The sequence below is a fragment of the Lepus europaeus genome, chromosome 3, assembly GCF_033115175.1.
Source record: "Lepus europaeus isolate LE1 chromosome 3, mLepTim1.pri, whole genome shotgun sequence".
Lineage (NCBI taxonomy): Eukaryota > Metazoa > Chordata > Mammalia > Lagomorpha > Leporidae > Lepus > Lepus europaeus.
In genome coordinates, this window is record NC_084829.1 from 39,037,080 (window position 1) to 39,063,497 (window position 26,418).

General features: G+C 43.7%; 1 protein-coding gene and 1 non-coding gene across 2 annotated transcripts; one reads left to right on the forward strand and one right to left on the reverse strand.

Moving 5' to 3' along the window:
• Positions 1 to 326: 326 nt before the first annotated feature.
• On the reverse strand, positions 327 to 22,889 carry GLO1 (glyoxalase I). The gene is made up of 6 exons (XM_062186053.1): positions 22,721 to 22,889; positions 10,539 to 10,621; positions 6,681 to 6,821; positions 5,852 to 5,919; positions 4,413 to 4,502; positions 327 to 930 (listed from the first exon to the last, which is right to left on the reverse strand). Exons 1-6 carry the CDS (start codon positions 22,802 to 22,804, stop codon positions 842 to 844), a joined length of 555 nt encoding a protein of 184 aa, XP_062042037.1. The 5' UTR covers positions 22,805 to 22,889; the 3' UTR covers positions 327 to 841.
• Positions 20,968 to 21,050, forward strand: LOC133757269 (small nucleolar RNA SNORD107). The gene has a single exon (XR_009865640.1). It is a non-coding gene; the product is annotated as a small nucleolar RNA SNORD107 (small nucleolar RNA).
• Positions 22,890 to 26,418: the final 3,529 nt, after the last annotated feature.

A 26,418-nucleotide genomic window follows, 5' to 3' on the forward strand; every position in this document is an offset into this window, starting at 1 on the left:
TGGCGACTTCTACTGCTTTCTCCCTCGCCACGCTGCTTAGCCCCAGGAGCCAGGAGCGCCATGATCAAACTCAAAGAAGGTTTCACAGGGGAAGACTAGTGGAGGAGACCCTGTGAGATGCCAATTTTGAGGCCTGATCTAAATACTAACAATGATGGTGAGATCTTGAATTCTTGAGCTTATTTATACTGTGTGCAATTCATGAAATTACTTTTCGTGTCTACCCTGCTAGCTTTCTCCTGGGACTGTGGGGAGTGTGAAGTGAGATAAAGTATGCTCCAGCTTCGTCCCTTCTCTTCCCATTCCCAAATAAAGGAGGTTAGTCCTTGAATTCTGAGAGTACTTTATAAATACAAAGAAATTAGTTTTTCCATCAGTATCTTTGTCAGCATGATTCTGAATTGCTCTCACGGGTATCTTCTCCTTTGTAAAACAAACACTTCATAGGGTTTGAAGTATGCATGACGTTCCATTTTTGTTCAGTGTTCTTTACTTTCCATCATGAAAAGCTATTCCTAAGGAGCTGAAACCCCAGAAGGTAACTACAACAAAAACATGGCAAATGTTTTTTAAAGCACATAAATGATGCAAAGAAGATTTTAAGAGAAGCAGTGTTTAGGAGACAGAAGAAGGCGAATGTAGTTTCTGAAGGGAATTCTTCTAATTATTACCCAACAAGTCAAGTCACGCGACTACATCCAAGGACATACAATGAAGAAAAACTTGAATTGGGGCAGTGATCCATCAGTCCCAAAGCTTCTGGAATCTGAGCATCCTGAATTGCATTGCTTTCTTTCTTATCTCCGTCTCACTGACATCTCAGAGCACCATTCCCACACGATTAAATGATACTTGTAATTGTGTTAGGATTCAAAATTTCAATCCAGTAGCCATCAGGATCTTGAATAAATGCCAGGCCTTTCATTTTACCTGTAAAAGGAAAATTTTCATTATTGGAAAACTAAAAAAAAAACCTCAGAAATTTTAATGAGATAAATTATTTTGTTTATACTTTTAATTCTAAGAAATTCTATGCTGTTAGTGTTGCCCAAATCCATGTTTTTTCATAAAGACTAAAATGGGTGTCTTCTACCCATAGGTGGATACCAGCCCCTCTAAAGTAAACTGTTGGACTGGCTCCATCTTTTAAGTATTAGGTATTTATCTCACCTTCATGATACCACTTCAGAGGTCAAAGAAACTGTCTTATTTTAAAGAACAAAAAGGAAGTAGGGAGATGCTCAAGAGAGCAGGTAGCATGGTTTACCCACACAGCAGAAGACCCAGAAGCTTGGGTTACACAAATCCTTTAAAACCCTCTACCAGGTAACCCAAGCCCTGCCAACCAGATTCTTTCTTCCAGGAATTAGTATCTGAGATGGAGAGCCTACTAGGTCAGAGTTGTTTGCTTAAATGGAAAAATACGACCCGAGAAATTTATTTTGGGGTCAAGATGCTGAGAAGGTTCAACCTCTACTTTTGGGTTCTTTCCCCAAGGTCAAACCCCGAGTTATACAGATAGAAAATGGAGAAATAAAAGTGAGAAACACGGGGTGACGACTGGGGCAGGAATGGGGAGGGAAGGGGTGACTACTGTTTTAACCTCTTCTGCGTGGTAGGATGTAGTCATGGTTTGGACCAGAAAGCGATACAGCATAGTGGAGAACAAACGGAGGAGCGTAGTTTTTGCTCTCCCCAGAGTCTCGGAGACTACTAGTTCAGATGTTTCTGGGAGTACACAGAGAGTATACAACGCTTGTGTTGTAGGTACTGAGAAAAACAGGTCTGGCTAGTGTGGATCAACTATCTCCCTATCATTCCTCCCTTTGCTTAAAAATGATGTATTTTATTTATTTATTTGAAAGGCAGAATTACAGAGATCTTCCATTCACTCCTCAAATGGCCACAACAGCTGAGGCTGGGGCAGGCTGAAGCCAGGACCCAGGAACATCATTCGGGTCTCCCAGATGGGTGGCAGGGGCCCAAGCACTTGGGCCATCCTCTGCTGCTTTCCCAGGCACGTTTGCAGGAACCTGGATCAGAAGTGGTACACCTGGGATAGGAATCAGTGCTCCAATATGTGATGCAAGCATTGTAGGCAGAGGCTTAAGCCACTGAACTGCAATGCCGGTCCCCAAATCAATCTTAGAAACAACAACAAAAACAAAAACTAATGGATTATAGATTCAAATAGAAGAAATAGTATGATGGTCCAAGAACTACTAAAATATGTAAAAGTGATGAGCAGTATGGAATACTGCAAATATGGAACAAGAATAAAAAAAATTAAAGGAATCCAGCAAAAATTAGAGGTGAAAACTGTAACAGATTGAGAACAAAACAGATGAGTTAATTATCAGGAAAATATATTGGAGAAAAATTAGCTATTTGGTTACCTGTTTGACAGAGTCTTCCAGAAAGAAGGCAAGGACAAAGACATAAAAGTAGAAGATAAAACAAAAAGGAATACAGGGGCTGGCACTGTGGCTCAGTGGGCTAAGCCACTGCCCACCATGCTGGCATCCCATATGAGAGTGCCGGTTTGAGTCATATCTGCTCTGCTTCTGATTCAGCTCCCTGCTAATGTGCCTGGGAAAGCAGCGGTGGATGGCCCAGGTGCTTGGGCCCCTGCCATCCAAGTGGGAGACCAGGATGGGGTTCTTGGCAGCCATCTGGGGAGTCAACCAGTGGATGGAAAATCTCTTTTCTTTTGTTTTTTTTTTTAAGATTTATTTTATTTATTTGAAAGAGTTACAGAGAGAGGTAGAGCCAGAGAGAGAGAGGTCTTCCATCCGCTGGTTTACTCCCCAAATGCCTGCAATGGCCAGAGCTGAGCTGATCCGAAGCCAGGAGCGAGGAGCTTCTTCTGTGTCTCCCATGTGGGTGCAGGGGCCCAAGGACTTGGGCCATCTTCTGCTGCTTTCCCAGGCCATAGCAGAGAGTTGGATTGGAAGAGGAGCAGCTGGGACTCAAACTGACACCCATATGGGATGCTGGCACTACAGGCCAGGGCCTTAGCCTACTCTGCCACAGTGCCAGCCCTGGAAGAAGATCTCTTTCTGTCTTTCCCTGTCTCACTGTCACTCCGCCTTTCAAAAAAAAAAAAAAAAAAAAAAAAGAATACAAATCAGACTGATAGCAAATTTTTCAAGGATGACATTGTATGCAAAAAATCAATTGGGAATTTTCAAGATTGAAGTAAAATAAACCTAAAATTTTTCATATAAAACTGACATTTATATATAAAGGTACAGTTCTCAGGCATACAAATCTCTGAAGTTTTTCTTCACAAACCTTGAAAGCAGTTGTACTTAGATAAAAGGACAGAAAAATCCAAAAGCTGTTACAAGAGATATATGAAGAAAAGATGATCAAGATATCTTGATATATTTATTGTTATCTTAAAAAAAAAAGCCAATCCCCTCCCCACAAAAAAGTAAAGAAAAAACTTTGTAATCAATAATATCCCAGTCTGATTAATAATAAAATGATGGTGGTAAAAGGAGAGTAAGTTCTTATTAGGAAGATTTATTTTAATAAAAAGATTAAAATGAAATAGTGAAATGTTTCCAACTAAAATCGAAAAATAGTGGCCGGCGCTGTGGCATAGAGGGCTAAGCCTCCACCTGCTTGGGCGCTGGTTCAAGTCCCAGCTGCTCCACTTCTGATGCAGCTCTCTGCTATGGCCTGGGAAAGCAGTAGAACATGGCCCAAGTCCTTGGGCCCCTGCACCTCCATGGGAGACCCGAAAGAAGCTCTTGGCTCTGGGCTTTTGATAAGCCCAGCTCTGAACCAGCAGATGGAAGACCTTTCTCTCTGTCTGTAACCCTGCCTCTCAAATAAATAAATAAAAGCTTTAAAAAATAAAATACAATAAAATGAAAAATAAATTATGATGGCAGTGACAAATCTATATAAAACAATTCTAATACATGAAAACCCACAAATATACTATTTTAAGAGACATGCCTAAAGCATAAGTAGACACAAAGATTATAACAGAATAAAAAAGAAATCTCAGACAACTACCAACCAAAGAGACTTGTGTAGTTATAATAAAGACAAATAAAATAGACTTTAAGGAGTCTATTTTTGGATGGCCAAAGACAGCCTGGAACAGTGAAAGCTGGTGGCCAGTGAAGAATGCGGTAGGGTGGGGGAGGGGGAGAGGGAGCCTAGATTTGGATGGTTCTCCGGATCCTGTCTGTGGTCCCCGGGGAGCCACGCTGTGGCTCTTTCACTCCCTAAGATACTGAAGTAGTCTTCTAATGATTTCCCCTCTTTCCTTAAGCTGACTGCAGCAGACCTCTGTTGCTTGCCACCAAAAGGGTTCTGCCCCAGTGGTGATCTCTGTGGGCAATAAATAGTGCTGAGCTCAAGAGGGGCCTGCACACAGTAAGTGGTACACTCACCATCGTCCGGTTTCTTCACGAATTTGACTCCCAGTTCTTCAAATCTTTTACAGGCGCCGTACACATCAGGAACAGCAATTCCAATGTGACCTTGGGTAACATCAACCCAGAAAAAGCAGAGAAGGAATAAATAATTACACAGGGTATTCAAATGCCTGGTGGCTCCCAAAACTTGCTCATTTCAGCACATAGGTTCTTGAGAACAGGTTAATAGTTAAGTAGGTTCAAAAACTGCAACACACTTACTGGCTGAGTATAATGCAAATTATAAATTATTTAAAATAAATCATTATTGGCTGATGCATAGCTCAATTTGCTAAAAATAATCTATAGTAAAAGGATTGATCATTAACATGTATGTAGTAAGTATGTTGTTGGCATTGACTATATAGTAGCAGGATGAAGCCTGTCATCCTGATTGAGAGATTTTATTTATTTATTTATTTATTTATTTTTAAAGATTTATTTATTTGAGAGGTAGAGTTACAGACAGTGAGAGGGAGAGACAGAGAGAAAGGTCTTCCTTTTGTTGGTTCACTCCCCAAATGGCTGCAATGGCTAGAGCTGTGCCAATCCGAAGCAAGGAGCCAGGAACTTCTTCCTGGTCTCCCATGCGGGTGCAGGGGCCCAAGCACTTGGGCCATCTTCTACGGCTTTCCCAGGCCATAGCAGAGAGCTGGATGGGAAGAGGAGCAGCCGGGAATAGAACTGGCGCCCATATGGGATGCTGGTGCTGCAGGCGGAGGATTAACCTAGTGCGCCACGGCGCCGGCCCTTATTTTATTTATTTCTAAAAGTTTTATTTTATTTATTTGAAAGGCACAGTGACAGAGACAGGGAAAGACAGAGCTCGTCCATTCTCTGGTTTACTTTCCAAATGGCTACAACAGCCAGGGCTGGGCCAGGCCAAAGCCAGGAGCCAGGGGCTTCTTCTGGGTCTTCTGTATGGGTAACAGGGGCCCAAACACTTGGGCCATCTTCCCCTGCCTTCCCAGGGACATTAGCAGGAATCTGGATGGGCAGTGGAGCTGCTGGGACTTGAACCAACACTCCTATATGGGAGTTGCAAACAGCTTAACCCACTGTGCCACAATGCTAGCTCCAGTTGAAAATTTTTAGACCAAGGCAGAAGTATATGCTAACAGAAATTGGGATTACTATTAACCATAATTTTTTTAATTAAAAAAAGCCACTGGAAATATAATAAAGACTTAAAAGTAAAATCACTGTGAGAGAGCAAGTAGAATGTCCAGATTGGGGCTCTGAAATTAACTCCTAAGTAAGATTACTTGTGGATAATAAAAATAGCCATACTTCTAACGAACTGAATATACACAACAATTAGATCATTCATGTTTTAGGTTTATCATAACCACAGATGTGTACATAATACAGAATCACATAAATCTGTATCTATTACATACCAAATACATACATACCAAATCCTCGAGGGTCTGAATTGCCACTGTGGTAGCTCTGGGTCTCGTCATCTTCAGTGCCCCAATTGCTACAAAAAAAGAGGGAAAACAAAGCTACAAGTGTCCGGCAGCACAGAAATCCGGAGAAGAAATCTCTCTGTGAAACGGTACTATGTGTATGTGCTACTTTGCATATGTGGCCTAAATGCTGCTGTAACAAGTATGTTTTCAATGTGGAAAGGGCAAAGGGGCCTTACTCCTTACTATCAGAGTAAGGAGACAAGCCAATCAGACATCTGGATAAGAACAATAAAGATAATCACATCAACCATCATTTATGGTGCTAACTCCCTTCGATTTTATTAAACTCTCCAAACAGCCCCGTGGTCCAGATCTGAATGCCTTCATTTTATTGCTAAGGAGACTGTTACTTCGGGCAGCGACCTCATCTGTTTCAGGGTCACAGAACTAGTGTCAGAGCCAGGACTTTGTTTTGAATCAAGGGACACACTAGTAAATGACCTGTCCCGAATCAAATTCTGCTTTGGTAGTTGTTAGCGTAGAGGAACGTGGTAAAGAAACAAAGGGCAAAAGAGGAAGATTTATTTCTACATTTTCAAGTGTTAAAATTATAAAAAACATCAGAAATTTAAATAGTGCCTATTACAAATGGCTTTGTTAAATTTGTAAGGAAATATATAGCATTTCTGGATCAAAAATATAGCAAAATAATAAAAATAAAATTTTAGATGCTGAAAGACCTTAGTTCAAGTACATAAACATTAGTTAGCTACAGTCTGGCAAATATCATTTCAGGGAAAAGGAAAAGACGAAAAAAATTCATACTCACTGTGTCAGCTCAAGGGTAGCTTTTCTGGAAAATGCCCATGCTACTCTTTCATTTTTATCTTTGGGGATGTCATTTTTATCCTCGTATGCCATGAAATAGAGTGAAAATTTCATAGAAGGAAAATCTAATTTTTGGATTAGCCTGAAATTAAAAACCAACAAGCCTGAACCATTAATAACAGGAAAGACTGATTCATACTAAAAATCAACATGACTTAATATTTAAATTCTAAGAAAAGATAAATGTGTGTGTGTGTGTGTGTGTATGTAGAGACAGGGAGAGAGAGACAGGTATAATGAGAAAAGCAAAGAAAAAAAATCAGTGAAAAAAATCTCTAAAAAAATCTCCTTGCAGCTGGCAGCACTGTGGTGTAGCAGGTAAAGCTGCCACCTCCTGGGATCCCATATGGGTGCCAGTTTGAGACCTGGTTACTCCACTTTCTCTCTCTCTTTTTTTTTTTTTGACAGGCAGAGTGGACAGTGAGAGAGAGAGACAGAGAGAAAGGTCTTCCTTTGCCGTTGGTTCACCCTCCAATGGCCGCTGCAGCTGGCGTGTTGTGGCAGGCACACCGCGCTGATCCTATGGCAGGAGCCAGGTGCTTCTCCTGGACTCCCATGGGGTGCAGGGCCCAAGCAGGTGGGCCATCCTCCACTGCACTCCCTGACTATAGCAGAAAGCTGGCCTGGAAGAGGGGCAACCGGGACAGAATCCAGCGTCCCGACCGGGACTAGAACCCGGTGTGCCAGCGCCACAAGGTGGAGGATTAGCCTATTGAGCCATGGTTCCGGCCCTGGTTGCTCCACTTTCAATCCAGCTCCCTGCTAATGGCTAGGAAAAGCAACAGAAGATGGCCCAAGTCCTTGGGCCCCTGCACCCATGTGGGAGACATGGATGAAAACTCCTGGCTCCTGGCTTTGGCCTTGCCCTGCCCCTTAAAAAAAAAAAAAAAAAGAGAGAGAGAGAGAGAAAAGAAAGAAAAAGATAGATTCAAAGGAGGATTATGTTCATTTTTAGTAACAAATATAATGCATTACCTTACTGTTCTTTCAGATAAATGCCATTCAGTTTAATAGACACATTTAAAAAAAAAAAGATTTACTTATTTATTTGAAAGGCAGAGCTAGAGAGAGAGAAAGAGAAAGCGGCACTGTGGCACAGTGAGTTAAAATAAAGCCTTGGCCTACGGCACCAGCATCCCACATGGGAGCTGGTTCAAGTACTGGCTGCTCCACTTCCGATCCAGTTCCCTGCTAATAATGCTCCTGGGAAAGCAGCGTAGGATGGTCCAAGTCCTTGTGTCCCTGCATCCACATGGGAGACCCAGAGAAGTTCCTGGCATCGGATCGGCCCAGCTCTGGCCATTGTGGCCATCTGGGGAGTGGACCAGCGGATGGAGGACCTCTCTCTCTGTCTCTACCTCTCTGTAACTCTTTCAAATAAATTAAAAAATCTTTAAAAATCTTTAAAAAAGGGAGGGAGGGAGGGGAGGAGGGAGGGAGGGAGAAAGAGAGAGAAAGGAGAGAGACAGACCCTTCTGTCTACTGATTAACTCCACAAATGGTCACACAGCCAAGTCTAGGCCTGGCCAAAGCCAGGAGCCAGGAACTCCCTCCTGTTCTCTCACTTGGGTCAAAGGGACCCAAGCACTTGGACCATCTTGTGCTGCCTTTCAAGGAGCCATAGCAGGAAGCTGGACTAGTAGCAGAGTAGCTGAGACCTGGACTGGCACTCCAGTAAGGGATGCTGGCGTTGCAAATGGAGGCTTAACCCTCTACGCCAAAATACAATTTACAAAAACAAATAAAAAACATAAGTAATAGCCTAAAGTAAGTCTAAAGAGTACAGAATTATTTTGCAAGGAGTAAGGTAGAATGAGGATGCATACTTCTATCATTTTCTTTAGTTTACAGAAGACGAAATGCCCAGATGACCTTGTTAATAATCAAGAGCAAATGGCTGAAGCACAGCAACTCTTTTATTCAAGTATCACAGCTTTGTTAAAAACTCGGCCCCTGAGATCAATGTACCGATTTATCACAAATAAGATTTACTCTAATAAGTTGTAATAAAGAATCAAACACTTTAAATATTCTAATCAGGAAAAATTATCTGTGCACTGACTAAAGCAAACTGCCCAAGCTTTACAGACCAGTCAGAGGGGGAACCAAAGCAAATGAACCCACTGCAACTTGCTGGTCACGTCACTGTCAAGTTGTGCCCTATTTTGGCATTCTTGGAAAACAAGGTCAGTGATGGTGTCCATCAGGGATGGGTTCAAATTCCAGCTCTGCAAGGCGTCAGCTTTGAGAGTTGGGGCCAATGATTTAACCTGCTATAAGACTTGGTTTCTTCATCTATAAAGTGGGGATAAAAGCTCCCTTATGGGTCTAGTGTGGAGAATGAGTGAAATAACACATGGAGTGCCTGACAAATAGCAAGTGTTCAATAAATTTGTTTGTATTCTGCTCTTTAAATATACCACCAGTGAACACATAACTACTTCTAATAGAATCATAAGGAATTGCTAACAATGGTTATCTTTAGGGGGAAGAACTACAGCAGGAAGGTGATCACTTCTCATTTTATATTTTCCTGAACTGGTCACATCTTCTAAACCTAGACATATTACTTGACTTTTTTCTCTCAATGTCAATAGAGATTTTCTAGGCAGTAGGTTAAAGATCATTTTATTCTTTATGTGTCTGTATTGTCAAAAAAAAAAAAACAAAACAAAAAAACACCCCAAAAACCCAAAACCCAAAGCCCCAAATGTAATTTAGAGAAATAAACAAAGAAAGATACTTTGTTAGTTCTGCCTCAATCCACTCAAGGAAGGGAAAGAGGAAAATGAGCAAATAAATATGCTTTAATGATCCTAAGATGAGCGGATATTTCCTGTTCCGTAAAAAGAGAACACAGCCTATACAAATGAAATAGGTGGCCAGTTTTAAGTAAGCCCATTCATATCTACACATTTCCTGAAGTAAACAACAAGCTAACAGTGGTCAGAACATCAAGAGGGGTCTGAACATATTAAGGATTTAGGTGGCAGCTCTGAGAAAGGGGATGGAGAAAATGCGAGTATTATGGTCTTTTGTTGCCCACTGAGCCTGGCTGGAATAGAGAAGAAAAGAGCTTAGCAGAAGCCCTGACCAGCTAGGCCTAGTCACAAAAGATGCTTTGTTACTCACGAAAACAAACGTTAAGTCTTAAAATGGGACTGAAAACTCCCTGCTATTTGCAAAACTATGTATGCAGGGACTTCAACAAGTTCACAGAAAACGGAATTAAGAGATAAGTCTATTTTAGTGGAAAAAAAAAAAAAAAAAAAAAAGAAAGAAATCCATGCATGCAAAGAATCTTTGAAAAATTCCAGAAGATGCCTATTATGAAAAAACTATGCATGGGATTTTTAAAATGTTATTTTGAATTTATTCATTCAAGAGATAAAGAGATCGAGACAGAGAGAGACAGAGAGAGAGAGAGAGAGAGAAAGAAAGACATCTATCCACTGGATCACTCCCAAATGCCCACATGGGCCAAGACTAGGCAGGGCTGGGCCGAAGCCATGAGTTCAATCCAGGTCCCAAATGTCAGGAACGCAACTACTTGAGCCTCATCATTGCCTCCTAGAGTCTACATTAGCAGGAAGCAAGAATTCACAGCTGGAGCCAGGAATGGAATCCAGGATCTTAATCACTGAGCTATACCTGCTGGTATGCATGGATTTTTTCCTACACCAAAATAAACACCTTCTAGTTGCATTTTTTCCATGAACATTTTGAAGTATTTAAACATGAAGGTACCAATAAGTGTTTCATATTTAAACATTAAAATGCCAATAAATATTTTACTTACGTCATTCCAAGAATTCTAGTATAGAAATCCAATGACTTCTTAGGATCCTTAATTCGTAGCATGGTCTGTTGCATTAAAAAATCCTAAGGAGAAACAGTATGTTTTAAGTTCTTTTAAACTCTTACTAGTAATTATCAACATTAATAGTGCTTTCTGTAATAAGATACAATCTCCTACTCTAACAAAATGTTAAAAAAAAAAAAAAAAAAAAAAAAAAAAGGAAATTTTGTCCTTTCAGTCTACCACGGAAATCACCAGAAAACAGTTCTCACACCTAACACCTATACCTTCCTCTGGTTCTCTTCTTGGTGATATCTTCTGGTCACGGGCCCCTACGTGCAGCAAGTCCAGTGTACCAGGTAATTCACATCCCACTCTAAATCAAAGATAGACAAAAAGAAAACCTGGCTTCCTTGCCTTTTTAAAAAACCAAATGTTTTTTCCCTTTGGAAAATTCTCATAGCCACTTCTCTCCTTTGAGTCCCAGCACATAAAATACCAGTACACTAGATTCATTCAGCATCATTAGGAAATGACATTTTACTAAAATTAAATTCTCATAAATGGCATGAAAATATGCCCATGATATGCTAACTTTAAAAAGCAGTGTTGAGAGTGGGTTGGCATTGTGGCATAGTGGATAAGGCCACCGCAAACAATGTTGGCATCCCATATGGGTGCCAGTGCAAGTCCCGGCTGCTCTACTTCTGATCCAACTCCCTACTAATGGCCTGGGAAAAGCAGCAAAACATGACCCAGGAACTTGGGTCCCTGCTACCCATGTGGGAGACCTGGATGAAGCTCCTGGCTTTGGCCTGCCTAGCCCTGACCCTTGCAGCCATCTGGGGAATGAACCACCAAATGGAAGATCTCTATCTCTCCATTTCTCTCTCTGAAACTCTTTCAAATAAGAAAATAAATCTTGGGAAAAAAGAAAGTGCTAAGTACACAGTTTTATTTAACATGCTATTAAAATTAATTAGATTTTAAATCTAATGTTAAAGCTTTTTTAATCATCTATTAACATGGCCACATATTGTATGCTTAAATGCACATATAAGAATATTTTTTGTCCTACTTAATACTATTGGTTGAACTCTGTAATTAACACACAATTATTCCTAGGTGTTTAAATTTAACTGAAAAGTGATCTCTGTTAAATATAAGATTGGGAATAAGAGAGGGAGGAGATATATACAATTTGGGACATGCTCAATCTGACTTGCCCCAAACGGTAGAGTTAGAAACATGCCAGGGGATTCCAATCCAATCCCATCAAGGTGGCATGTACCAATGCCATATCACTAGTCCAAGTGATCAATTATAGTTCACAATTGATCATAATGATAGGTCTAAGAGTCAAAGAGATCACATAAACAAGACTAGTGTCTGCTAATATTATCTGATAGAATTAAGAAGGAGAGAACGGTCCAACATGGGAAGCGGGATACACAGCAGACTCATAGAATGGCAGATGCCCTAAACAGCACTCTGGCCGCAGATTCAGCCCTTAAGGCATTCAGATCTGGCTGAAGAGCCCATGAGAGTATTTTAGGCATGGAAAGCCATGACACTCTGGAAAAAAAAAAAAAAAAACCTAAATGAAAGATCTCTGCGAGTGAGATCCCAGTGGACAGAACGGGCCATCAAAGAAGGAGGTACCTTTCTCTGAAGAGAGAACTTCCACTTTGACTATGATCTTGTCTAAATAAGATCAGAGTCGGCGAACTCAAGAGGCTTCCATAGCCTTGGCAACTCATGACTAGAGCCTAGGGAGATTACTGATGCCATAAACAAGAGTGTCAATTTGCTAAGTCAACAACAGGAGTCACTGTGCACTTACTCCTCATGTAGGATCTCTGTCCTTAATGTGTTGTACAATGTGAATTAACGCTATAACTAGTACTCAGAAAGTATTTTACACTTTGTGCTTTGGTGTGGGTGCAAACTGTTGAAATCTTTCCTTAATTTATACTAAATAGATCTGTATATAAAGATAATTGAAAATGAATCTTGATGCAGATGAAATGGGAGAGGGAGCGGGAGATGGGAGGGGTGCGGTTGGAGGGGCGGTTGTGGGTGGGGGGAAGCCATTGTAATCCATAAACTGTACTTTGGAAATTTATATTTATTAAATAAAAGTTAAAAGAAAAGAAATGAGTGAGTAGAAAAAAAAAGAATATTAAAGTTAGCCTGGGGCCGGCACAGTGGCACAGCAGATTAGCCCCCTGGCCTGAAGCGCCAGCATCCCATATGGGTGCAGGTTTGAGATCCAGCTGCTCCACTTCCAATCCAGCTCTCTGTTATGGCCTGGGAAAGCAGTAGAAGATGGCCCGTGTCCTTGGGCCCCTGCACTCCCGTGGGAGACCTGGAAGAAGCTCCTGGCTTCGGATCAGCGCAGCTCCGGCCATTGCAGCCAATTGGGGAGTGAGCCAGCGGATGGAAGATCTCTCTCTCCCTCTCTCTGCCTCTCCTCTCTCTGTGTAACTCTGACTTTCAAATGAATAAATACATCTTAAAAAAAAAAAAAAGAATATTAAAGTTAGCTTCAAAGTCTGTATGTGGCAGAAGAAAGTAAAGGTATGTTCAATGCTAGTGGATTATTCCTATAGAGAGGCTTTAAATTGCTGTAAATTACATACAAATAACAAGTGCCTGCTTTTTATAAGCATACCAGGTTTTTCTATGCTCAGACAAGTTTTCTTTTTATCACCAAAAAAGTCAATTACTTGTTAAACACTTGCATGATCTGGAGAAACATTCCTTTTTTTTAAAACATTAAGTTCCTAAAATTTACTCTTGTTTATTGTTATGATTCTAAAATACTTTAAGTATATCTCATGTTTAAACAATTTGGACTTCATATTTATTTCTTGTTTTACCTGACAGTTCTTTCCATATCATGCTCTAGATGTCTTCTATGACCAAATGATCTTCTGGTTCCCTGGAAAGGCTGCTGCTAGACAAACAATATGCTCCTTTGCCACAATGCTGGCCCCCAAAAGGTAGAATAGAAACAATCAGGGTTTTTTGTGGGGAGGCGGGGGGGGGGGGGCACATCTCACTGGGAGAGAACATTGAAGGTGTACCAAGGATGCCTATGGTACATGCACTGCCTGCCCACAATGCAACCCGAACAAAACCATCAAAGTGGGGCAGGGACACAGGTACTGTGAGCACTTCTAAATGGACCTGTTGGAGGGAGAGGCCGGTGTCACAGGGTAAGAGACTTAGGTGTAATGTTATTTTTTCCCTGTGGAGGTCCAACTGCTCCAGCACCACTGCTGAAAGCCTATTCTTCCTCCATGGAACCACTCTTGCATCTCTGTCAAAAATCTGTTGGGCCTATCAGTGTGGGATTATTTCTGGGTTCTGTTCTGTTCCACTGATCTACATGTGTCTCTCTGCCAATACCAATAGCAAACACTGTAGCTATGTAAGTCATAAAAGTAGATAGGATTCCTCTCATTTTACTCTTTTTTTTTTAAAGAGTTTTTATTTATTTATTTGGAAGTTATAGTTACAGAGAGATAGAATAAGAGACACAGAGAGAAATCTTCCATCCATTGGTTCACTCCCCAAATGGCTATGACTATGGCTGGGCCAGGCAGAAGCTAGAAGCTTCTTCTGTGTCTGCCATGTGAGTGCAGAGGCCCAAGGACTTGGGTCATCTTCCACTTCCTTTCCCAGGTGCATTAGTAGGGAGCTGGATAGCAAGTGGAGCAGCCGAGACTTGAACCAGCACCCATATGGGATGCAAGTACTACAGATCATGGCTTTAACCCGCTGTGCCACAGTGCAGGCCCCTCATTTTATTCTTTCTCAAAACTGTTATTCTAATTTGCCTTCTATGTAAGCTTTTGGAATAATGTTGTCAATATCCTTATAAATATCCTTATAAAAAGTTAGACATGTATATAAAAAGTTAAAACATGTATATCAATTTGGGGAGAACTTTGCCATATTAAGAACTTTATCACCTTGAATCTTCAATGAAACATATTAGATCTATTCATTTGTTTAGGTCTCTGATTCCTTTCATCAAGCATTGCAGTTTTCAAGAATCCTGTGTTTATTAGATTTATATCTATAAGGATGTTGTATTTTTTATTTTGGTACTCATGTGTTCTTTGCTGGTACACAGAACTACAAACTGACTTTTCCATCTTTATTTTCTATCCTGCAACCTTGGTATACTCACGTATGATGCCAGTTTTATTTGCAGATTCATCAGGACTTCCTATGATGCAACTACATCATCTACAAATAGGAACAGTCTTAGTTCTTCCATTCCCATCTGTATGCTTTTTTTTTTCTTTCTTTGCCTTACTACACTGGTTAGAACTTCCAGCACTCCGGCCGGCGCCGCGGCTCAACAGGCTAATCCTCCGCCTTGCGGCGCCGGCACACCGGGTTCTGGTCCCGGTTGGGGAACCGGTCCTGTCCCGGTTGCCCCTCTTCCAGGCCAGCTCTCTGCTGTGGCCAGGGAGTGCAGTGGAGGATGGCCCAAGTGCTTGGGCCCTGCACCCCATGGGAGACCAGGAGAAGCACCTGGCTCCTGCCATCGGATCAGCGCGGCACGCCGGCCGCAGCGGCCATTGGAGGGTGAACCAACGGCAAAGAAAGACCTTTCTCTCTGTCTCTCTCTCATTGTCCACTCTGCCTGTCAAAAAACAAACAAACAAACAAACAAACAAAAAAAACTTCCAGCACTCCGCAAATAAGGATGGTGAGAGCAGATATATTTTCCTGTCCCCTGAATTAGGGAGGAAGCATAACCATTACATATACTAGCTGTAAGTTGTTATTTTTAAGTTTATTTTTATTTATTTGAAAGACAGAGCACAGAGAGAGGTATTAGGGTCTCCCACGCGAGTGGCAGACACCCAAATACTTGAGCCTTCACCTACTGCCTCCCAGGATTGCATTGGCAGGGAGCTGGATTGGAAGCAGAGTAGCTGGAATTCAACCTACACATTTTAATATTGGATGTGGGTGTCCCAAGAGGCAGCTTAATCCACCGTGCCACAACACCAGACCCTCCCTCTCTCTCTCTCTTTAAATAAATTTACAGATGCTCTTTATCAAACTGAGGAAATACTCCTCTATTCTAAGAAACTTTTTACATTATTTAATATGATCTTGTGATTTTTTTTTTCCCTTCATTCTCTTAACGTGGTTTATATTGATTGATTTTTGAGTACTGAGCAAGCTTTGCATCCCTGGATTAAAATTCTACTTTGTCCTAGTATATAATTGTTTTTTATTTTAACTGTTTATTTATTTGAGAAGCAGAGAGAGAGAGAGAGAGACTGATTGAGAGAAACAGAGAGACAGAGACAAAGGGCGCACACTAGCTAGCTCCCAGCAACTGATTCACTCCACAAATGTCTACAATGGCCAAAACTGGGCCAGGCCAAAGCCAGGAACTGGGAACGCAATCTAGGTCTCCCGCATGGGTGGTGGGATCCCTACTACCTGAGTCATCACCACTGCCTCTCCAGATCTGCACTAACAGGAAGCTGGAGTTTGGGGGGCCTGGAGCTGAACTCAGGCACTGTGGTGTAGAACACCAGCATCCTAACCAAGATCTTAACTGCTTAGGTCAAGTGCCACCCCATAATTCTTTTTATATATTGCTCAATTCTATTGGCTAATATTTTTCAAGAATTTTTACAACTGTATTCATTAGACAAACTTGTCTTTAGTTTTCCTCTTGGTACTGTCTCCATCTGGTTTTAGTATCAGGGTAATACTAGCTTTATAAAATGAAGTCGGAAGTATCTTTTCAACTTTCCGCAAGAGATTGTGTATAACTGACCTTAGTTCTTAACATTTGGTAGAATTCTGTGAAATCACCTGAGCTTGGAGGTGTATTATATGTGTGTGTGTGTATGTGCGTACGTGTGTGCTTACTTTTACAAATTCAATTTCCTAAAGGTATGAGGCATTCAAATAATTTACCTCATATTGGCTGAGTTGTGGTAGTTTGTGTTTTCCAAGGAACTGGCACATTTCATGTAAGTTTTCAAAGTTATATATAAATATTTTTACTAGTTCCTTATGTTTCTGATGTCTGTAGCAATAAATTCTATTTCCTTCACGATAGTCGTACTTTGTGCTTTCTCCTTTTTTAAATTCAGTCTTGCAAATGTTTGTTAATCCTCTTAACGAACCAGCTCTGTTTCATTGATTTTCTCGCTTCAATTTCACTGATTCCTGCTCTTTATTATTTCTTTCCTTATAATATGCTCATTTCCTGTGTTCTTAGGATCTGAAATTACTGACTTGATTCTTTTCCTTTTCTAATATATACATTCAGAGTTATAAATTCCCCTCTCAACATGTTTTAGCTGAAATTCCTTTTCAGTTTCATTCAGTTCAATTTATTAAACTGTTTTCCCACTGTGACTTCCTCTTTGATCCATGACTACTTAGAAGTGTGCTAAGCTTAGTTTCCAAGTATTTGGAGACTGCCCTGTTAGAATTCTGCCATTAATTTCCAGTTCCACTGTGGTTAAAGAACACCCTGTAGTATGACTTCAAGTCTTCTAAATTTCTTGGGATTGGTTTTAGAGTGCAGGGCATGGTCAAGTTTGGCAAATGTTTTGTGGACACACAAAGTAAAGGGAGATATTCTGTTGCTGCTGGACTGTGTTCTATAAATATTGATTATTCCTTGTCTGTTGTTGGTATTATTGAGTTCTACATCTTTGCTAATTTTCTGTTCAGTTCTAGCCATTGTTGAGAGAACAGTGTTGAAGTCTCCAAATACAATTGTGGGTTTATTTTTTACGTTCAGTTATACCAGCTTTTGCTTCACAGATCTTTTTGCAGCTCTTTTGTTTGATGCACACATATTTAGAATTGATGCTCTTATCACGCATCATGTCATGCACTTCAATGACCCTCTTATCATATATATTTCTCTGACTAGTAATTTTGCTTTCAAGTTTACTTCACCTCATACTCAAATGACCACCTTGCTCTTCTCTGACTAATGTCTGCATGATACATCCTTCCTATTTTTTTACTTTTATCTTGCCTCTATCATATTTGAATTGAGTTTCCTGGAGACAGCATATAGTTGACATCATATATAGTCAATCTCTTTTTTAAGATTTACTTATTTGAGAGACAGAGTTAGAGAGAGAGGGACAGAGGGAGAAAGAGACCTTCCATCTGCTGGTTCACTCCCTAGATGGCTACAACGGCAGGAACTGGGTGGATCCAAAGCCAGGAGCTTCTTCTGGTCTCCCACATGGGTGCAGGGGCCCAAGTACTTGGGGCATCTTCTACTGCTTTTCCAGGCCACAGAAGAAAGCTGGATTGGAAGAGGAGCAGCTGGGACTTGAACTGATGTCCATATAGGATGCCAGCAGCGCAGATGGAGGCTTAGCCCACTATGTCACAGCACTGGCCCCCAATCTCTCTCTTTTTTTTTTTTGACAGGCAGAGTGGACAGTGAGAGAGAGAGAAAGGTCTTCCTTTTCCGTTGGTTCATCCTCCAATGGCCGCCACGGCCGGCGCACCGCGCCGATCCAAAGGCAGGAGCCAGGTGCTTATTCTGGTCTCCCATGGGGTGCAGGGCCCAAGCACTTGGGCCATCCTCCACTGCCTTCCTGGGCCACAGCAGAGAGCTGGCCTGGAAGAGGGGCAACCGGGACAGAATCCGGCGCCCCGACCGGGACTAGAACCCAGGGTGCCGGCGCCGCAAGGCAGAGGATTAGCCTGTTGAGCCACGGCGCCAGCCACTTCTCTGGAACCTTTTATCACTACTCCCCTATTAGTTATTTCAGACATCTGCTATTTCACATCCTTACCACTTAAAAAAAAAAATGTACCCCAAATGAATGTATGTTTACTTTAATTATATACATGAACAATAGAATACCAGTATAACATATACATCATAAAACACATTTATCAAATATAAATCTTTATAGCATGCAAAAAAAACAAATGAACATAATGGGAGTTCTCAGATTTCTCTAAGTACCCCCAATGATTGTTTCGTGCACCCGCCCCTCAGCTTCCACTAGCTGACATACCGTCGGTCTCACTGTATTACTTGTAGGTTCCTGACTCATTCTCTCATTGTGCCTTTACGTATATTATGACTCTTTCTGTCCATTAACAGTCAGCCAGTAGTTTGGCCATTGTCCTTCTTCCTGCTTTCCATTTCCTACATCCTCTCCCCTTGCAACCAATTCTACACAGCTACGTCTTTATCTGGTAAAACCCGGTTCAAGTGTCACTAGCACAAAATCTTCCTTGACCCCATTCCCTCCCACTCAGATGGAACAGGGGCACTATATATAAACAAACATATACCTATATCTATAGGTTAAGGTGAGAACACACTGATAGCGGTAATTTAGACATAATGGCAAACACAGGAAGAAGAATGATCTTCTGAGATAACCACTCAAAGGAGTATGGCCTTTTGAAGAAAGTCAGCCAAGTAAGACTGCCCAAGGTGTGGAGCAGCTGTGCATTCTTTGGTCTGCTTTCATAAATGAAGATGCAAATGGCCAAGAAATAAGCTGACTTTTTTTTTTTTTTTTTTTTTTGACAGGCAGAGTTAGACAGTGAGAGAGAGAGACAGAGAGTAAGATCTTCCTTTTCCATTGGTTCACCCCCTAAATGGCCGCTACGGCCAGCGCACTTCAGCGATCTGAAGCCAGGAGCCAGGTGCTTCCTCCTGGTCTCCCATGCAGGTGCAGGGCCCAAGCACTTGGGCCATCCTCCACTGCACTCCTGGGCCATAGTAGAGAGCTGGACTGGAAGAAGAGCAACAAGGACAGAATCCGGCACCCCAACCGGGACTAGAACCCGGGGTGCTGGCGCCACAGGCAGAGGATTAGCCTAGTGAGCCGCGGCACCGGCCAATAAGCTGACTTTATGCCAATGCTCTTCTTCCCATTCCACGTCAGACTCTCATCTTCTGGAACAAGGTTTGTTGTTGTTCTTTTTAAAATTTGAGAGGCAAGGATGGGAGTTGGGGGAGACAGACCAACACCACTCCCATCTACTAGTTCACCTCTCAAATGCCTGCAATGGCCAGAGCTGGACTAAGACCAAAACTGGAAGCCAGGAGCTCAATCCAGGTCTCCCACAAGGGTGGCAGGAGTCCAATGACTTCAGCCACTATTGCTGCTGTCCAGAGTCTGCATTAGCAGCAAATTGCAGTCAGGAGCTGTAGCTGGGGAACAAACCAGACATTCTGATGTGAGAATCCAGAGTTTTAACCACTAAGGCCAAACACCCACTCCTGAAAGAGCTTTTCAGTGGTCTCATCACCTCCAGGTGCAGATGCCGCCCATCCTACAGAATGCTTTGAAATCCTGACTTGTTCCCCACTAGCTAGGCAAAATCTCACTTCCTTAGATGTTACACACATTCTCTCCAGGACTTGGCTCCAACCTGCCATGTTGGCCATCTCTACTATTTAGATAACCTGAAATTCAACCAAAAATGGTTAACTAACCTTCCAGGTCATACCACGTATCTTACATGTCTACCATCCCTTCCCCTAGAATGCCCTCTGTCTGCTGGAGTCCTGTCTACTCACCAAGGCACAGGTCGGACACCACCCTGTACATAACGTGCTCCTTGATCCCCACAGCTGAAACGTAACCTTGAGTTGCAGAGAGTATAATACATTTCATCTCTTTTTATCCTAAAAGCAGCTCTCTGAGATATCTCTACGTTCCTTCTACAAACTCAGCCCAGCTGCTCTGACAAGATCACTGTAGTCAACGGTAGCAGGGAAGGTTCAAATGCAGTCTTCAAAATCCAAATACCCTGTGCACCTGCCACACCATTGATGCTGCCCTTGAAAACCTATACCTCCTCTGTGCTCCCGGGACGCTTATAACTTCAACAGCACATTAAACCTAGGTCCATCTAGGTTCCAGCTGGCTATGCTGGGAGAAGAGATGTCACTTTTTCCCATGTTCTTACACACAGTGGGCCAACAGCAATCAAGCTGAATTTAATGCACTGTTTTGTTCTGTGTTTTTAATTTTTTCTTCATGGAGGATTCCAAAATTTCTTCTCGATTCTGCACCCCAGAAGCAGAAACGGGTAGAAGCTGGAAGAATGGACCTCCCCCTAGGCAAGCTGCTCAACACCTCTGTGCTGGAATCTCCGTGTTTGTAAAATGGAAATAATAATTATGCCTTCCTCACAGGGTTGTAGTGAGGATTAAATGAAGCAATCTACTTAAAGCACCGAGCCAGGAGCTGGCACACTGAATATATAGGCGCTATTATTCCATGCTGTTTCTCCATGCAGTATTTCCAGGGCCTAAATTTACGAATCTCAAGAAATGATTACTCCAAACCATCAAGAGAAACTTAGACGATGTAGACTATAAATTCAGATGTAAGGAAGTGTGTTTAATGTATTTTAGAAGAATCCTTTTGGTTCATGATGACATAGGACCTTGTCTGAATAATAATGATTTCAAAATTTGAGCTTAAAATGAAATATTTTAAAAAAAGAATCCTTTTCACTTGTTTGAAATAATCCAGTATATACAATCCCCAGTTATTTGGTAAATTAACTTATACTAAATGACTCAATCTGTATTATATGAAACAATCAGGTATTAAGGAGTATACTGCAAGGTAAGTGTGAACAAGTATGTGCGTGTGTGTTTCAAACCTCCCTTAATTTTGCTGTGACTAATATTTTTCCTAAGCCAAGTATCAGGTGCTAACCAAAGGCTTTAGCAATTACAGGCATCTGACTCTTTGCCCCCAAGGCCAAGAGCAAGCAAGGACCAAAGTCTCCGACCTGCACCTCTCAGAGAGCTGCGCAGAGCCCAGATTCAAGGCCGGACACTGATGACTACACTGGAAACCCCAGCGGCCGCTGCTGTGTCTTCCCTGGGCAGGGAAGCACCACACCTGAGTGCGTGGTGCTGGCTTAGTACAGACATGCCGACTAAGTGAAAGCCCTCATCAGCAACAGCTCATTCCTCTTCCCGGGTCACACTGTGAAAAGGAGAGGGTCAGAGCAGGCATTTCTGATTCCCCTCGGGTGTGTCATGTCTCCCCCAACGAGGGCAGAACTGTGGTCTGGGGGGCAACAGCAAAAGCCAAGCAAGAGGGAAATCCCGGGTGCGGTGACCCTGGTTTGGAGCAGCTAAGCTGGAGCCTGGACGGTCTTGAAAAATGACAGAAGCTAGGAGGGCCTGACATAGGCAGGGAGCTTTAAAAAAAATTTTTTGAAAGGGCGACAGGGAGGGCGGCCAGCGCCGCAGCTCACTAGGCTAATCCTCCGCCTGTGGCACCGGCACACAGGGTCCGGTCCGGGCGCCGGATTCTGTCCCGGTTGCCCCTCTTCCAGGCCAGCTCTCTGCTGTGGCCCGGGAAGGCAGCGGAGGATGGCCCAGGTCCTTGGGCCCTGCACCCCATGGGAGACCAGGAGAAGCACCTGGCTCTTGGCTTTGGATCGGCGCAGTGCGCCGGCCGTAGCAGCCATTTGGGGGGTGAACCAACGGAAGGAAGACCTTTCTCTCTGTCTCTCTGTCTCTCTAACTCTGCCTGTCAAAAAAAAAAAAAAAAGAGCGACAGGGAGGGTTAGCCGGCGATGGGGAAATGGTGTAAGATCTTTCACCCACTGGCTCACTCTCCAAGTACCCAGCGGTTATCAGGGCCGGGAGCCAGCAACTACACGTGAGCGGCAGGGACCCAAGTACGTGGGCCTTCCAGGTGTGCACGGCAGGGAGCTGGATCAGAAGCCGAGCAGCTGGGGCTCGAACCCGCAATCCGATATGGGGCGTCTCAAGGCTCGCCCCTAGGCAGGGATCTTGGCACTTAGGGCTGCAGGGAGTCCTGAAGCTGGCCTCGGTGACTGACCCGGCGCACACACACACCCACGGACGAGGAACCTGACCCTGAGCTGGCCTGGCTTCCAGCTACTGTCCCAAAATAAACAAGTTAGTGCCAGTAGGGCCGCAGGTTTTGAAACAACCTGAAGAAACGGATTCTCGCCCACGGACACCATCAGCCCGCCTCCCAGCCCACTCCCGTCTGTCCACGGCCGGCAGACCTGCAGCGGAGGCAGGACAGGGTTCGAATCTGGGCCCAGCCCGGCTCCGGCTGAGCCCGGGAATCCGCTCCCTCCCGCGGCTACAGCTCCGCCGCGGGAGGACCAGATTGTGTGCCCACCTTGGTGCTGGGATCCGCGTCGGAGCAGCAGCTAACGGCGGCCTCGTCGGTGAGGCCGCTGGACGCAGGTTGCGGGTCTGCCATGGCGGCACAGCCGAGTCTCACGAACACCCGCACAGGACAGCACAGACACCACCTCGCCCGGCCCGGGTGCAGCCTTTACCCGAGACGGCGCGGCGCCGCCGCGGGGCGGGCGGCCGCTGACTTTCAGCCAATCGCTGCCCGAGAGCAAGTTGGCTCTCTGCTGATTGGGCCCCAGTGCGTCCTCCGGCGACAGCTCGCTATGCATCGAGACTACAACTCCCAAGGTGCCTTGCGCACAATGGAGTCAAGCTAAAAAAAAAATCAGCTTCCTGGGAAGCCGCTGTTACTTGACTTAATTTTGTTTCCACTTAACTTTTACAGTACAGTAACCACCCAAACCTCAGGACTGCAATGTGGTGGTAGAGAACCGATGCAAAGTGAGAATTGGAAGTTATTCTTGAATTGTAAGAATCCGAAGTCTGTTTTCTCTTTTAAGCAGCTCGGGAAAATTAAAACATTAATTAAAAATTATATATGAGCTCGAGAAGCTTGGAATAAGGACTGATCTTCTCTGAGCCTTCCTACAGGATTTGGTGAGAATCATAAAATGTAAGTCATGGTTTGACTCCATCGGACCCCAAATTATGGCACCCCGCAATACATGTATTTGATATAATGCATTATACTCAAGTTGGTTACTCAGAGAAACTGCAGACCTCTTCAGACAGGGGAATACTGTGACAGGCTGCTCATTTGTAAAAGAATTCGTATCTATAAAGGAAATCTCCACTAGTGGCTGTAAACTGGCCTTGGCATCTGCAATCACTTTGCTCCCTGGAAAGCTCTCACGGGAAGACTGGAGTGGGGGAGTCAGGCACCAGCCCCCCTTGCTGCCGTGCATCTCCTTCTGCAACCTTGCACAGCGGGCGCCAGCCTCCCTGACCCCTAAGAGCCCCAGCCCCTATCCTGTTTAGCTCTCAGTAACCTTCAACCACCAGGCCTGCCTTTGCGATGCACATTATGTATCACTCTCAGGGCTGTAATGTTCTCCTGATAATTTCTCTGTCGTCAGTTTTATAGGCTAACATTGATATGGGATAGCTAGATTAAGTCGAGCTGGAAGCCACACATCCGTATCCCCACCCAATGTAATCCTAACCACCCACCAGTCAGATAACCTCTTCCCCAGGATGTACCTCCTCTTACCTGGGACCTGGGGCAGTGTTATGTAACCACTCCCCTTTTCTAAACTCTTAAGAAGCCTGGTAAAGGGGAGAGGGCGCTCTCTCTCTCTCTCTCTCTCTCTCTCTCTCTCTCTCTCTCTCTCTCTCTCTCTCACACACACACACACACACACACATAAGAAGCCTTTAAATGGGAGTGGGTGTGCTCTCTGTCTCTCCATGTGGACCCAAGGCGAGCAGGGTATGAAAATCTCTCTTTTCCTTTCCTGACCCACTCTCCCTGAACAATGCCCTCGTGTGCATGTGTGTTTTCCTCACTTTGTAAACTTTATCACATTGCACATCATGTTTGTACCTGTGCTTAGAATGCTTCTCTAAGTAAGAGGCAAGAGCCTAGAATGGGATTTTAGACCCAACCTGGCCCACAACAAAATGATCAAACCTTCAGCAAGGAATAAAACTTCCTTAAAACTAATGATCCAAATGTCCATAACTTGCAGTATTTTTTTAAAAAAAATTTATTTAATTTATTTGAAAGGCAGAGTTATAAAGAGAGGGAGAGATACAGATAGAGCTCTTTTTGGCTTTTTAAAAAAAATTATTTTATTTCTTTGAAAGGCAGAGTTACAGAGAGGCAGAGGCAGAGAGAGAGAGAGAGAGAGAGAGAGAGAGGTCGGTCTTCCATCCGCTGGTTCACTCCCCAGATGGCTGCAACGGCCAGAGCTGCACCAATCCAAAACCAGGAGTCAGGAGCTTTTTCCAGGTCTCCCACATGAGTGCAGGGGCCTAGAGACTTGGGCCATCTTCTACTGCTTTCCCAGGCCACAGCAGAGAGCTGGGTCAGAAGTAGAGCAGCCAGGATTCGAACTGGTGCCCGTATGGGATGCTGGCACTGCAGGCAGCAGCTTTACCCATGCTCCACAGCGCTGGCCCCCCCAGATAGAGGTATTTTATCTGCTGATTCACTCCCCAAAATGTGCACAATGTCCAGGCCTGCACCACGCCAGAGCCAGGAGCCCCAAATTCCATCAGGGTTTCCCACATGGGTGACAGGGGTTCCATGTGACAGAAAACAGAACTTCAACATGGAGAAGGACCTTAAAACTGTTACACTGAGAATTTGAGGCAATGCACACAACCCCCATACACTCTGCATCATCACTAAATTAATGAAAAGACTCTCTACTCTGTCTTCTCTGTCTGGTGAACATCCCAGAATATGTGAGGGATGAACCATAAATGAATAGGAAGGTGGATCTTTTTAAAAAGATTTACTTATGGGGCCGGCGCTGTGGCACAGCCGGTTAAAGCCCTGGCCTGAAGTGCTGGCATCCCATACAGGCGCCGGTTCTAGTCCTGGCTGCACCTCTTCCAATCCCGCTCTCTTCTATGGCCTGGGAAAGCAGTAGAAGATGGCTCAGGTGCTTGAGCCCCTGCACCCATGTGGGAGACCCGGAAGAAGCTCCTGGCTCCTGGCTTCGGATCAGGACAGCTCTGGCTGTTGCGGCCATCTGGGGTGTGAACCAGCAGACGGAAGACCTCTCTCTCTGTCTCTACCTCTCTCTGTAACTCTGTCTTTCAAATAAATTTTAAAAAATTTACTTACTTATTTGAAAGTCAGAGTTAAAAACAGAGATGGGTGGAGAGAGAGAGAGAGAGAGAGAGAGAGAGAGAAAGAGAGAGAGAGCACATCCATCCCCTGGTTTACTCCAAAGATGGCAGCAATGCCCAGTGCTGGGCTAGCCTGAAGCCAGGAGCCAGGAGCTTCATCTTGGTGTCCCATGTGAGTGTCAGGGGCCCAAGCACTTGGATCAGCTTCTGCTGCTTTTCCCAGGCCATTAACAGGGAGTTGAGTTAGAAATGGAGCAGCTGGAACATGAACTGGCACCCATATGGGATGCCAGCACTGCAGGAGGCAGCTTTACCTGCTATGCTACAACGCTGACTCCAGGATGGTGGATTTTTAAAAAATTAATTAATTAGAATGGCAGAGTTAGAAAAAAGTGGGGGAGAGAGAGAGAGAGAGAGAGAGAGAGAGAGAGAGAGAGAGACCTTCCATCTACTGATTCATTTTCCAAATGGCTGTAATGGCTGGGGCTGGGTTAGGCCAAAGTTAGGAGTCTGGAACTCCATCCGCATCACCCACTTGGGTGCAGAGGCCCAAACACTTGGTCCATCTTCCACTGCTTTCCCTGGTGCAGTAGTCTAGAGTTGGACTGGAAGTGGGAAGTGGAGCAACCGAGACTTGAACAGGTGCTTATATGGGATGCTGGCATCACAGGCAGCAGCTTAACCTGCTAGCACCAAGGGGATGGTTTGATCCTGTTGCATAGAGAGGATGTTACCTGGTTCTTGACTTCATTCAGTGTAGAAATAAAAAGTCTGAGGTGTAAAGCGAAAGTAAGTTTATTGAGTGAGAGAGAAGGAAGAAAAAAGCTCTACTCCCTGGAGACCAGTGGTGCAGAGAGGGGCCCCAGAGCTGGGAACCCT

Excerpts from the sequence above, each read along its gene's own strand:
- GLO1 (XM_062186053.1), bottom strand. The coding sequence starts at position 22,804 with ATGGCAGACCCGCAACCTGCGTCCAGCGGCCTCACCGACGAGGCCGCC. Across the intron at positions 4,503-5,851 it reads TTCAGACCCTCGAGGATTTG|GTCACATTGGAATTGCTGTT; the intron begins GTATGTATGTAT and ends ATGTTACCCAAG. Across the intron at positions 931-4,412 it reads CGTGAAGAAACCGGACGATG|GTAAAATGAAAGGCCTGGCA; the intron begins GTGAGTGTACCA and ends TTCCTTTTACAG.